Source organism: Antrostomus carolinensis, unplaced genomic scaffold, assembly GCF_000700745.2.
Source record: "Antrostomus carolinensis isolate BGI_N321 unplaced genomic scaffold, ASM70074v2 scaffold9256, whole genome shotgun sequence".
Lineage (NCBI taxonomy): Eukaryota > Metazoa > Chordata > Aves > Caprimulgiformes > Caprimulgidae > Antrostomus > Antrostomus carolinensis.
Window position 1 is genome coordinate 18,613 of NW_010319742.1, and position 14,827 is coordinate 33,439.

General features: G+C 38.0%; 1 protein-coding gene across 1 annotated transcript in view; it reads right to left on the minus strand.

Moving 5' to 3' along the window:
- Positions 1-12,734, minus strand: part of MPHOSPH9 (M-phase phosphoprotein 9) — a 28,372-nt gene extending 15,638 nt beyond the window's left edge. The window contains 9 exon segments of the mRNA XM_010169365.1: positions 209-334; positions 752-858; positions 2,532-2,622; positions 4,515-4,638; positions 6,557-6,603; positions 6,605-7,078; positions 10,127-10,216; positions 11,564-11,714; positions 12,628-12,734. Of these exon segments, the coding sequence (XP_010167667.1) occupies positions 209-334; positions 752-858; positions 2,532-2,622; positions 4,515-4,638; positions 6,557-6,603; positions 6,605-7,078; positions 10,127-10,216; positions 11,564-11,714; positions 12,628-12,734 (1,317 nt within the window).
- Positions 12,735-14,827: the final 2,093 nt, after the last annotated feature.

The window sequence follows — 14,827 nt, forward strand, 5'->3', positions numbered from 1 at the left end:
GTTGTGCGCCAAAGGTGCTTGTTTGCCCAGGGTATTCTTAGAGGTTCTTTTCAGCTGGATCCCTTCCCAGTCTGGATCATCACACAGCTGAACAAATTGCTGTTCCAGGATAACACTGGAGGTGGCAGCACGGGCTAATTAATGTGAAACCAGCCTGTAACCTAGTATATCTTCAAGCCGAGAGGTGAAGTAAAGAAATTAACGTTACCTCTGGGGGGTGACTTGACTGGGAAGAAGGCATAAAATTCTGGTCTGACAGCTGCTTATTTTCCCTTTGTCTTTTATGATAAATATCCTTCAATGATGATAGCTTTGTTTCATCAGCAGACGACAACTTCAACACAAAAAATCACTACATTAGTTTATCTGAACACAATACTCCATCCCCAACATCGATAAACAAGTTGTAGGGTGGGTTTATCTAATGAATCAGTTCAGAATTGAAGGAAGCTTTATTCAATGCACACAATTCTAAAAATGGCCTTTAGTGAGGCACATACACCTTTAATATACTAGTTAGTCTCTTTTCATCTCTTATACACACAGTTTCTTTTACATGATAAAAAGAAGGTCAATAAATTCCAAGTGACATTACTGGGGAATAATGAAGGAAGAGAACATGAGAGACTGAGTTAACAGGAGCTCTCACAGAAATGTTAGTTCCTGGAGGGCTGATTCTTACCATGGAAGAAAAAAAGGAAAGATGACAAGCAACTTACAAGACAGCTTTTAAAACATGCACAAAATTTACCTGATCTGGTGATACTTTTGTGGAGAAAATATCAGCAAACTTGCTTCTGAAATTCTCTGGTAAAGAGTGGTACATCTCCTTTTCATCTAATTTCCAGTACGACAGTCCTGATAAGAAGAAACAATTAAAGGCGAAAAAAAAAATATTTAAAAAAAAATATCAAGCTCATGGTTATCAAACAGGAATCCCAAAATCCATTAGTAAGATGTTATTTTGTCAGCTACCAAGAATGCTGTATTAATTATTTGCATCTATTGCTTAAGAATCTCACAAAAGCATTTGTTACCAGAAGTTACAAAAATCTCAATGCAAAGCACAAGCAACATAACCAGTATCACATCACACAGCACCAGTACTGAAAGCTACAAATCAGTGAAAACATACAGATTTACTCTTTGGTGTTCAAGGGAGAAATCCTCATTTACCACTAAATTTTAATATTTTACTGATTCCAGTATAGCATTTAAAACTTGGATTACCCAGGGAACAATCCCAGGCAGCCACTTGATACTACAAACTCTTCAGTTTGGTACTCAACAGCATTCTCTAGCATGCAAAAAAAACCCAGACTACCAGGACTAAGAGGGACAGCCCAAGAGGAACAGGTAAGAGTCTCAGTCCCACTTCAATTTCTTATATGTGTCCCTCTCTCAATGAGTTGTGAAGAAACAATAAATATACACAGTTTGAGGGCTGCATCTCTGTGCCCCTGTTTGTTACTGAAATGAATCCATCCTGTTGCAGTCAAAATATGTGAATTAGTTCTTTGGCTTTCAGGGGAAAAAAAAAATAAAATAAAAAATAATAACTAAAAAAAACCCAAACACAACCAGCCTCCCAAACCACAAAAAACCCATCACCAACCACCCCTCACTCACTCATCCCAAAATAACAAGAGCAAAACCGTATCAAAACACAAAAAGCACCCCCACCATCACCAAATTTAAAGTATCACTACATTACACACTGCATTATTTTGTTCTTGTCTATTCACAGTTATCGAATCATGCTCTTGGCTTACAGGAATTCTGCCTCGATTACCATTTGCTCCTGTGATTATTAGACCTATGATGCTAATATTTGAAAGATCATCTGATACTCCACCATGATTTTAATAGTAATTACATTATTGAAACAGTTTTAAACTGTTCCGGGGAGATCTTATAGTGGCCTTCCAATATCTGAAGGGGGCCTACAAGAAAGCTGGGGAGGGACTTTTCATAAGGGCAGTTAATGACAAAACAAGGGGAAATGGGTTTAAGCTGAAAGAGAGGAGGTTTATATGAGATATTAGGAAGAAGTTCTTCACTGTGAGGGTGGTCAGACACTGGAACAGGTTGCTTAAAGAAGTTGTGGCTGCTCCTCCCTGGAAGTGTTCCAGGCCAGGTTGGATGAGGCTTTGAGCAACCTGGTCTAGTGGAAGGTGTCCCTGCTGATGGCAGGGGGGTTGGAAATGGATGAGCTTTAAGGTCCCTTCCAACCCAAACCATTCTATGATTCTATGATAAACATAAAGCTCAGCTTCAAAACATTGAGAAATTTGAGGAAAAAAAAAATTGCTGCATGTCCCACATCTGCCAGCAGTGATCTGCAGGAGCTACCATCACTTTGAAAGGCAAGAGCAAGAAAAGCAGAGTTATGCTATATCAAAGTTTAATATCTTGTTGGTGCTCAAACCCTCCTTGCCTCCTCAAAGTTATTGGAGATGCATTCTAGTAAGAGTTTTAAAAAATGAGAATTCAAAAGAACAGGAAATTTAAGTACAAGAAATTAACTATACCTGAAACTTCAGACACTAAGGAATTTGGACTTCCATTTGGTTGATTGAGGTAAAAAGTGTAAGGTGGTAAAGCAGCATCAGTAAGATTTATCTAAAATTACAAAGGAAAAACAGATTTATAAGGAAAATTGCAAGGGGAAAAAAAAAAATCAAGGGTACAACTTTAAAAAAACTGCATGTAAATAATATTAGTCTTTTTAAAGCAAAGAGATTAAGTTTAATTATACAGCATGATCCAAACCTACACAATTGATATTCAGGGCAATCACAGCCAAAAGGGGAACTAAGCTGAGCCACATAATTAAAAGATCCTGGTATTTTCTAAGTCATGTGCCTGTCCACTTGCAGAGCATTTTTGAGATTAACTGTTACAAAAATACACATTTTTGGACAGTCATCTAAACTTTCTTGTTCCTTAAGAGCTGCAAGTATATAGAGGGATGACTTACCAATAAAGTGTTATTCTTTCCCCATCCTAACACTGGAATTTCTTATACTCAGCTGTTATGACTCCACCTACCACAAATCTGGAGGTAAACACTGTCCATCTCAGATAAACAAGATACCACATACCCTTCTTCTCATCACTCCAAACTTTCTAATCAAGTTCCCCACTTAATTATAGAAACAACTTTGAAAAGGGTGGCACCCAGACACAGGAAAAAAATTCACAGAATTTAAGATTTGTTACAAGTCTCCTCTTCTTTAATCAAAGGAAGAAGCATCATTGATCTCACACAGTGATACAAGAACTGAGTAAGGGCAGCCAGCTTTAAAATGGTCATCTCACATTGCTCTTTTCTACCTTACTTAGGGCTTTTTGTTCCATTACAGCAGCTTAACAGTTATGCTACTTGGAAAATTTATACAACTCTCATAACTGAGGACTAAAACAGGACAGCAACCATTGAGATAATGAAAGTAAGGAAAAAAAATTTAGAACTAAAGCTTTTCAAGTTTTTGCATGAAGTACCATCTCACCTCAAGGCTATTTTGACCCTCTTAATGTTTTTATTTAGGTATTCTCCTTTGCCTAAGGAGGAAGAAAGGAAAATGAAGGGGTATCAACTGAATTCTTACAAAGGAAGAGAAAGATAAAGGTATTTTCAAAAGCTGGGAGAGAAAAGCAACAATCCACAGCAGATAAAGTTGACTCCTGGTTTGAAATATTCCCTTAGAGAAGCATCTTGTTTCCAGTGATCATACAAGACTAGAGACAGCAAGTCCAAACAGCCACTCTTAGCTTTTCTGGATCACCTTCAAAGCGACCACAGGAAAGAAAACAGATCCTACACTGAGTCAAGTGATTCATATTTACTAGTTCTCCTGTTGTTTGGTAGGTGGAGTCATTCACAGAGTTTCAATAACTATTTCCTTAAAAACACCATAAGGACAGAGGTTTGTGACAATTAATATACTTGAAGTAATTCTAAAACTTCACAGCTCCATGTATGATGATTACTCATACAACCACGTTGTATAACGTCCTTTTGGACCAGAAATGTTATATGTGACTAAACTTCTCTCTCCAAAATAATCAGATTTGTGGACACACACAATTCTTAACTCAAGAATATGAGGGGGACGAGCCAGATTCTTCTCAAAAGAAGTATTTTGAGCCAATTCAGCAGTCACAGCAACAGGCATTGTTACAAATGCTTCTAAAGAGCCAATTAGATTTCCTGAAGCTCCAATTGAGAATGTGACTGTTATGTCTATAAGGAAAGAACACGTGCCACTGAGGTAAATCAATACAAAAATTAGGCAAGGAATAAAATCAGCCAAAATAGGTTGTAAACAAATACAGAATGATCCCAGAAGTAAACTCTGCTCACGTGAACTTTAAACATATGAATGGGAACACCACTACTCCAATGCTTAAAGCCAAGTATGAAAGCACATGCTGAATCACAGCACATGCTGAAAAAATACCAGTGACAAGAATAACATTTGAAAACCATCATAAAATAAAATGAGACTTACATTCTCAAGTGGCAATTTCTTTGCTTGCTCATTTTCTTGCATAGAGTTCACACATACTTCTTCTGCATTTATTCTTTTTGTTTGGTTTTGTTTCAACTTTTGTGCCCATGATGTTAAAGATTTACTAGATGGTAAAGAAACACACACATATACCTGAATTACATATGCCCTTTTCAGTGGACAGGTGATCAGACTTCTTTTTAAAAGTGAAACACAGGTGCTAGAACTCCACTGCCTTCGTGGATTTTGGAGAAACAAGATGAAGTAAAGAATGCTGAAATTTTTAGGGCTTTTTTTTTTAGGAAAAAACCACAACAACAACAACAACAAAATCACTGAAAGGAAATGTGCCAATAAACTGCACTCATGATCAAAATGGCTTTCCTACTTTAAAAAAAAATTGTAACAAAGAACTCCATATTTTTGGCCAGGCAAAGATTTTTTGGTCTGTTCAAGTAGATACTAATCAAAACCATAAAAATTAAGCTGGAATGAAATGCAGGGTTTTTTCTTTTTGTATTATCTTTACAATCTTCTGGTTGTAAAGATTATGTCAGCCAAGACACACTACGGATGCCTTCCAACTCCAGAGAATCTTTAAGGATAAGAAAGATGGAAACAAGATATAGAAGGAAATAGGAAAAAAAAAAAAAAAAGCAGAAGAACAGAAACAAATGGAGACATCCCAAAATTATTTAGAGGTAGATGTGGAACAGTTTTCCTATTTTGTTAAAAAGTGATACTTTGAAAAACTACATATTGTCCCAGTTTGGGACATACAGTGGAAAGAATGAAAAAAGCTTACAACTATAAATTTAAAAAAAACCCAACACCACCTCCCAAAACAGTTTGTGTTAACTGGACTGCTCCATTTTGGTTTAAACCCTTTCTTCCTTCCAGCTGAGTCCATAATACAAAACAGAAAGCAATTTCAAAGACAAAACTTGTATTTTTATATAAAAAGGCCCAAAAGTCATACATGAATGATTTCAAAGTTGTCTTAGAAAAGTTTTTCAATCTGAAAAATACTCTTGAATTGAGGTTCTCCAGCTGTAAGCTCCCTGGCAGACCATGAACTGCAGCTGGCCCCTTCATGGGACTGTGCAACATGAATGGAATACTGGAGTAAATCCCAGCAAGAGGGAGGAAGAGAACGTACCTATCCATGGGGTTATGATCTACCCTATATGCTGAGGTAGCACATTTCCAACCCAAATTCTCTGAAGAAAGCTGGTTCTATGTTTTATTACATACTAGCAAAATGCAGGCTCATTTTTTACAACTCTCTGTTTTTCCAAGAGAAAGTTTTTATCTCTGCAAACTACTATCAGGGACTCCCAGGCAACGTGCTGCCCACGAGATCTCTGATACTGCTCATGGCCAGACGGAGCCGCTGCCTGTACAGTCCAGCCTGACAGGGAGAGTAAAGTACTTTGTTAAATTCTGTGCAACTAGAGCAGTGCTTGGTCAGAATTATTGCCTAATTAGCTGGCCAGTGTTTCAAAAGATATCTTGGTAGATCCACCCACCTATTGAACAGCGCAAAACAAAGATCAATCAATCAGAAAAACAAACAAAAACCAACATAAAACCCCAAACTTGTTTAGCTGCTGTCTGATACAATTTATTATTGCAATGCATGCATATAAGCTGGCAAAAAAGACTGGCTGAGCAAAATAGCAAAATATCAGACATATAAAACTAATGCACATGTAATGTGCATTAGTGTGTAATCAGCACATGAAATTCTGGTGCACTGTTAAACTCTACCTGCAAACTGTATTTTAGTTAAAATCTGCAGTAGAAAGTAGATTATCCTATTTTCACCACAGTGTATCTACAGCAGATAAACACTGCAGATAGAAATACACATCATGCAGAAACGTGAGGCTGAAAAAATAAATTTATCTATCAATCTTCATAGGTTTTTTTACAGTCAAGAGGTTTCATTCAATTCTTACACACTTCCAGTTATCAACAGCTGTTCACTGAACAGGGACTGTCTACAATAAATTAACATATTTGGGAAGTTAATCACTTACCTAGTTTTTTTCCCATGTTGACCTTCATCAACTTTATGTCCAAATTCAAGCAGGAAAAACTAAAATATCCTTCCTTCCCGATGAAGGATTTTCCTCTTTTTTGTTTGGTAGAAGTTCTGGTTTATGTTCAACACTGGCTACAACTGCATCCCTCTGCAATCCTGCTGCATCACCCTGTCCTTGGGAAGTCTTCTCCATGTAGTCTGTGCACTTGTTAACGTCATTAGATGTGCGAGGGTTGAGTTGGGAGGCAGACAGCGTACCGTACCCGCTACTCATCGAAGCATCGTTCACGACACATTCCTGGTGCGGATCGGATGCCTTGGGCTGACTTTCTGCTTCATTGGATCTCAGCTGATTGACAACACACTCATTTTCTTCAAAGATTTCAGAACCCATCCCCATTTGACTTTCTAGTGATGAAGAAGTGTCTGTAAGCTCGGCAGGGAAACTTCTGCTCTTGCTGCCACCCCGATTGCTGGTCTGCAATTTCACTAACTGCCTTATCTCATCCTGAATCAGCTACAGGAAAACAAAAAGCAAAATTCCTATGAGATCACGCCACCAGTCACATCTATATTTTGAGATGCATCTTCAATTCATGTTATTAGTGAGAGAATTAAAGTGCTTATTTGAAATAACTGAAATTTCTCAATGTGTAGACATCTCATGCATAAAGTAGATATAGGCATACTGTGCATAAAATGTGAATGGTAACAATCCTTAATTCCATGCAGTGAATTACAGGTCTCAGAAGTAATTTATCAATGTGAAAAACCATGCATGCATGTATTCACTACATGCCTTCAGAACCACAGTTACCTACCAGCCAGCTAAAGAAATATCAACTATCTATGTACGTCATTAGAAGTGGACCAACATCTTTTGCTCAATTTAGGCCTAAAAGAATTTATAACTTGGATATACGTTTTTAAAGATTGCAATGATGCTTTAATGGAAGTATAAATCATTACTCTATTACACTAATAGGAATAATGTACCTCTGTAAGATTATTTGCATAATACTTGACTTGAAAATATCTGATTTAGAGAATATGTTATTAGGCAGTTCCTATAATACAAAGATCTACATTTTGATTGTTTTGGTATTGGATGGAGTGGAGGAAACCTATTAACTAGGTCACTAGATTTAACAGATTATTTACTCTTTAGTCTATAATGTCTGTGAAGAGTTATTTCAGGGTATTAGATAAGTTGTTGGGTTTGGGGGTTTGTTTTTTTCAAGTTTCACAGCTGTGCACTGCTATACTGAACTAATGCTTTTGTCAAGGGCCATGAAAAGATTTCACACCAGTGTCCATGGCCGTGTTCTCTGACCAGCAGTCAGCACTTCTGCAGAGTTATACTGAGATTACCGAGCTCTGCATGAGCAAACAACTCTTACTACATATTACAAGACTAGGGCATGGAGCTGTTTTCAAGTATACATTTCAAACTAATTCCCCCAGAAAAAAAACCACACACCAAAAAACCCCACAAACAACCAACAACCCAACTTGCAATAATTTTAAGAATGTGGAACTCTAATAATTTTTCACAGAACTATGGTGCATTACTCACATGTGAGTAGCAAGTGGAAAACACAAACTGAACAAAAGTCATTTGTTCTCTGAACGTAAGAAATAAAAAATAAGACTTAATTTCAGAGGAACCTGCATGTGACACTGCTCAGAATCAAGCCTCGTATGTTTTACTGACTTGCAACAGAATCAACAATTGAATTTCAGCTCAGCCTTTCTATGCAAAAAAAAAAACCAAAACAGAAAAAACAAATCCAACAGGGATGAAGTTTTCTGCCATAACAGATTTTTGTTGTTGTGCTAATGATTTCAGCCATGACTGCACCAATCATTTGTGGTTTAATTCAGTGATTCAACTCTGTTGAAGGTAAGGAAAGGAGAACAAAAGGGAAGAAACAGAATTGGGGGAGACCAAACTGATCAGATTCTCTGCTGACATTTAATCTTTGTCATTAATACCTTGAGCAGGAAAAGTGCAAGGCCACTATTCCAATCACGTAGCACTTTTACTTCTCTTTGCATAGTCACAAATAATTCCAACAGGAAAAAAAAGACCTGGGAATAATAAGACAACATTTCTAGAGAGTTTTGGGATTGTAGGCAGATTGCTTTTTTTTAAATCCTCTTCAGTAAAGTCTGATCTTGGGATGATCCACAAGTGGTGACAGTTCTGTCATTAGCACACTTGTGTACAAATCACATAAGCCAAGGACTGATCCCACCGATCCCAAAGCGAACTCAAGGTCTTTTGATCCATATTTTCATTTGGATGAAGATGTATTTTTAGAAGCCAAGGCAGTATTGAAACACAGCACAGAACAAGCCTTATCTCAGAAACATGTCAATGCTAATGCACCATCTTGCTTTTCTACCCCAAATAGTAAATTAGTATTGTTGTCTTTTAATTATTCTTATTAGAATGCGTTGAGTTGCCTGTATTTCAGTATTTTCACCAGGTCACTGGCATAACAGTTTAAATTTGGAATAATAGCTCCATCTATTTTATCTCATGCACTCATACAACTGAAACTAAGTTACAGCTGTTGGTTTTGTATTTAGTGTGGCAATTCATGCCATTAGTAAGTCCCTGCTGACACCCCAAAGCTGAACTCTTCCAGAAGTAGCCTTTCCTATTAAGAAAGACAAAAACCAGCAAAGCCAATACAATGGATTAGTCAGACTACAATTAGCAACAAGTGAAATCAAACCACTACAGTCAGAGGAAGGAAATACAAGGGTAAGGAAACACTGGTGGGACAAAAATAACGAGATGGAGGTGGGGAGGTGCGGGGGCAGAAACAGGAGATAGGATAAAGGACAGTACCTCTTGTTAATTCAGTTCAGGAACTGTTGATTACTACTAGTGTAGAGGGCATCAGGAAAGGGAAGGGAAAAATAGCAACCAAAGTGATGAACATATTAAGCATTATATATTTATAGAATTACTGTCTCTTATACATGCATATACATTTCTTCTGTTTAAATGGATAAATATGGTTCAGCAAAAATGTGAATCTTCACGTGGGTCATGTGCAATGTGTGTTCAGCTATTACAGTGAGTGTTCTCCTGTGCTATATACTGTCTAGATGAGGGAATGACAAGTTGCATAATGTTTTCTAATGAAGAGAAAACTACAGTGCTTCAAAATTACAAATTATACAGTCTAACTGTTAATAAAAACCAGCTTGTACCTATAAAATCCCATTATTTTGTGGGCTTTCTGAACCAAATGTTTGTGAAAACAAAACAATTGAAAACAAATAATCCAAGAATCTTCCACTTCTGAAATGGTTCCTACTAGTTACTTTGTTAATTAGCTAAGGCTGTCTAAATATGCATCCTGTAAATCGACATTGCAGTTAACATCTTCCATTAAGTGCCTGCCTGAATTACCAGGCTCAATATACTGACAGAAAAACACAGGACTGCCAGAGACCTTATTGCATTATTTTGGCTGGGGGTAGGGTTGGGGGGGGGAGAAAATAAATATTCAGCCTAAGCTACCTACATGAACAAACCATTACTTACTTGGATTTGATGGTGGAACTGCTCTCGCTGTGCAACTATTTGTTCTTGACATTGTTTTTCTAGCAGTCTCAATAACTGTAGCCACCTTGTCTATTAAATCACAAAGTAAAATAATTAAAGCACAGTCATGTTGCATCTCTTACCTTTTACTCTAGCTACACAATGGTTTTGTAGTCTTATACTTAGGTGTTGACATAATACAAAGTTTAATAACAGCACTGTGGTTGTCCACCCCACAATGCACACAGCCTCCTACCCTGTCAATGAACGGAAACAATTTACTATGGACACATTCACTGAAAGAAAGAGACAGCAAGATAACACATCTCTACAATTTAATTTTGGTAAAAACAAACAAATAAACAAGGGAAGACAGTTCCATTTAAAAAAAAAAATCAAATTACTTAAAAGTAGAAACAGCTGTCAGGAAAGCAGAGTAAAATTTTGGAAAGGTTGATTCCAGTTCAATAAATTAGAGGCAATTTTCAAACTGATAATTAAACATCTCTGTGGCCAGTGAATCATTTGCTTCAACAAGAAACTCTTCCCTTCAACAATCCAGCAAAAAGTTACAATGCATAACTATGGAGTAAAAACAAGAAGATAATTGAAAAACCCACCAAATATATGGGGGGTTCCTAAAATCTGGTAAGATCTGAATTTTAAAAAACTCTTTTATGCTAAAGTTTAAGGAGCCTGATACTTGAAGCATAGGACACGGGACACAGAATGCATGTGCCTCGAGACAGACATCTATATTCTTTTCTTGGAGCTGCTAAAGAGCACCAAAATAAGCATCTGTCAAGAGACAGTTTCATGGACCACAGCCAGAAAGCTCAAAAATTCTGCAGGAACAGCTCATGGTGTGGAAACCTGATGTTCTTTACAAAGACTAAAAATAATGATAAAATTTAAAATTAAAAAAGGACAAAAGAACCATGAAAAAAGGTTTGAGAGAATTAGCTCACTGAACCTACATCATGATTTTTGTGTTGTTTTAAATCTGGAAACCAACTAATCACCTACACATCTTTACAAGTGGAATAAATAAATAATTCAACTAAAACAGAGCCATTTTTAGAAAGGAAACTTAAAATTTCTAAGATCACTTCAGACCAGTTTGAAACGCTACAATTTTAAAGGTTTAAATTTTTCAGGTCAAAAACTTTCAATCTTTAAGTATTGTAGCTTTGGAAAAAAAAAAAATGACATCTGTATTGTAAAACACTAAAATAAAAAGCTAAGATAAAATGGCAATAAAATCCATCCATGTAATTAGTTCATACATTGTAAAAGGATTTGTCCCATCATGAAGAATAAACATATACAGATCTTACTGCTAAACTATATTGTCTTGAGATTTGTCTTCCAAAATGCAAAGCTGATACATTAATACATTTTTTTTTTTTAAATAAACTTTAAATTAACATCAAATACCTCACAGTTCTTCACAATTTCTGAGTCAGCATGTCCAATGTTCTGGATATCTTGCATGAAGGAGGTGAGCAGTTCAACAGACCCAGGCATTAATGAGGACCTGGTATTCCCTGAGTAACCAGAAACTCCATTGGGACTGGATGAGGGACTTCTAGTGAAACATGAGGACAAAACAATTCAATTATTTATTGTGCCAGTTGTCCAACATAGTGGCCAAAATAATATACTACATATGCTATGCAGCCAGAAAGGACTGATAGATTTAATTTACATTGTGACTCTCATCATGCTGAAGTACAAAATAAAAACTTGATATGTTCATAAGAACAAGGATGTTTTTCAAGAAAATGCCAAAGAATCCACAGCGTGCTTCATTCTTATCTTACCTACTATTAAAATGCAGTAGCTTTCCAAGAAGAGAGGCAGTATAATCAGCACAGATATTACTGCTCACTAGTACAAATGTCAATAAATACAGCTTTTCATCAAACCTGTGTGCTTCTTCATAGATTCTGAGGGCGGAAGCTCACAGATAGAAGCTTCTGTGTAGCAGTGATTTATGAAGGCCAAATGTACTGTCTCCTTTTGAGGAGATACACATGCAGTAAGCAACTTGTAATTCTCATCTTAACAGGTCAGTCAAGAAAAACCTCTCCTAATCTGGCACTTAGGACATTTGTCTGTATTTGCCCTTCTTATTCACTGGGAATATCTTGGGCATTGAACAGAAAAAGAATTCTGGTTTTCTAAGCTGCTGTTCTCTACAAGTGACTTAGCAAAATGCATGATCTTTCCAAAGAATGATCTCTTGCAGTTTAACCAAGACAGTTCCCCCCCTCCCATTGTAAGGGACATAAAGCAATGGAAGTTACTAAGTTTTTAAGGAAGAGTTAACAGTTCTTTCAGTAAAGCTTTGCTCATTAATGATTATACCTGCAAATGCAAAAAAAACCCTAGAGTACATTGCAAAGCATTACATATTATGTCACCTCAGTAACAATGTTACTGTAAAAGCAAACTAAGCAAAACAAAAATTTTTGTTAGGAATTCCTCCAACACATTACCTGGTACAATTCACGTTCCAGACAGGGCTGTGGGTATTTCTGACATCAGAGTCCGCAGAAGATGACGGGATTTCTTGTGCAGGATTCACCATGTCACAGGTTTCCATATCTTAGGCTCAAGTATGACATCACTCTGAAAATATTAAGAAGGAAGCATCACCCTCATTTTTTAAAAAGTCATTTGACTTTGTAGTTTGAAGAAACAGAATTTGATTAAAGAGACAGTTGTTTCAGCCAAACCACCCCAGAAGTGTAAGCATTCCACAACCAACCTCTCCTCCTCCTCCTGTGCTACTGAGTCAGCCTTGTACTTGCTGGGACTCCTACAAACCAAAGAGATTCCTGGTTGTGCATCACACATCTAGACTGGGCTGTAAAGGGTGTCTGAATCCAAAACATTCCAGGTAGAACAGTGTTCTTGGAGTTTGCTTGTTCAGTTTTTTAGATTTGAGGCTTTTTAAAATACAGATAGTTTGAGACTTCTGTGAAAGGGACTATTATCAATGTATTTCAATCTGCTGAACGGGGATCTGTGCCTTCAGTGGAAGAAACACACCCTCTAAAAACTGAGACCCACAGAGTTAAATGGCAGTTGACCAATTCTGCCATTTGTGTATGTAACATTTGGCTCAGGTTTTCACAGAACACTTATTATTACTATATAACATTAGTTCAAAAAAGCTTTGAAACTGTTTTGAGCTACATTTCTTACCAACTAACAACCAAACAACAACAACAAAGTCAAACAGGAATCCCAGAGCAGTTAAAAACAGCAGCTGGTTAACTGGCAGCATCATAAATAAACAAATACAAAATACTTGTGAAATGGCCTTACAGCACTCAAAGCAGCAGCTTACAAGAATGGCTGTAGAGAGACTAAAATATTCTCCCAGTTTCCATACTTTCACTAAGAAAACACCTGAAATACATTGATAATCAGTTCTTATATAGTGCTTATTTCAGCACGTTCTACACCCTGGTGAAGTCATTCTATGTTCTAACATTGAAGAAGAACGTTACAATCATTTCACGGATGGAGAACAAAAAGAGACATTAAGAAATATCGTCCCAGTAGTCTGGGATAATACTAAGAATAAATCCCTGCTGCCTTAAAGTGGCACAGCACCTTCAGAGTACAACTGTTCTTCTTTCCAGGGCTTACAGGGGCATGCAACTGGCTTTTGCAGATTCCAGTTTTCATTATTGATAAGTACATAGAGATATATCTCTAACAGATAAAAAAAGGGGAGATAAAAAAAAGGGGGGAGATAAAAGAAGGGGACTGATGGAGAACTGTCTGATTTTTCCCTGTTTTACTGGAGCCTGTTTGACTTTAGCAGTAAAATGTTTTCCAAGTACTCACTCAAGCTATCTCCTTTGGGTAGGGCTGAAAATGCAAGAACTGGAAGGAAGTTATCACAGATACACACATCCCTTTGGCAGAGCTTCTCGGGATAAATCAAAGAAGAAAAAAAAACAACAAAAAAAACCCCTTTCTTCTTTTTCTAGAGGTCAGAAGCCTGGAAAACTTGAAGGTTATCAGGCACCTAACCTGACAGGTAAGAGTAGAAGCTGCGAGTGCCTCAGGAGCAGCTGGAGAGCAATGATGGGGGCTACATCAGTCACCCCCATCTCCCCAGGATGGAATCATGGGTGGCCTATCTCAGCAGCGCAGCAGATGGGTGGGACTTAGCTGTGACACAGGCTCGTTTCATAACCTCATTAGAAGTCTGTTCGTAATTAAACAAAAAAAGAACACGAAGTGAGTGATAACCGGGCTGAGCAGCCGAGCTGTCACCTCCTGTTTCCATAGCACAGAACAGCCCTCACACAGCCGAGCGCCTCCATAGAGGAGCGGAATTAAACCACCGAGCTGGGAGGTATTTTGACTCGTAGTGTCAGCGCTGAGTGAGATGCGAACCCCTGGGCCAGCACAGCCCCGGAGACCGCGGTCCTGCAGCTCCTCCTCGGCGAGACCCGGCTGCTGCGGCGGCTGCTGCTGCTGCTCCTCGCCCATGGCAAAGGGGTGACAGGGCGCCTCGGTCCCCGCTTCCCCTCCCGCCGCCAGGCCCCCATCTCCCCGGCTTCCCAAGAACCTCCTGAGGGACCCTGAGGAGGGACCGTGAGGAGGGACGGCGAGTCCCCGGGCTCCACAGGCGCGGTGCCCTCAGGGGAGGCTCTGAGCCCCCTCTAGGGACCC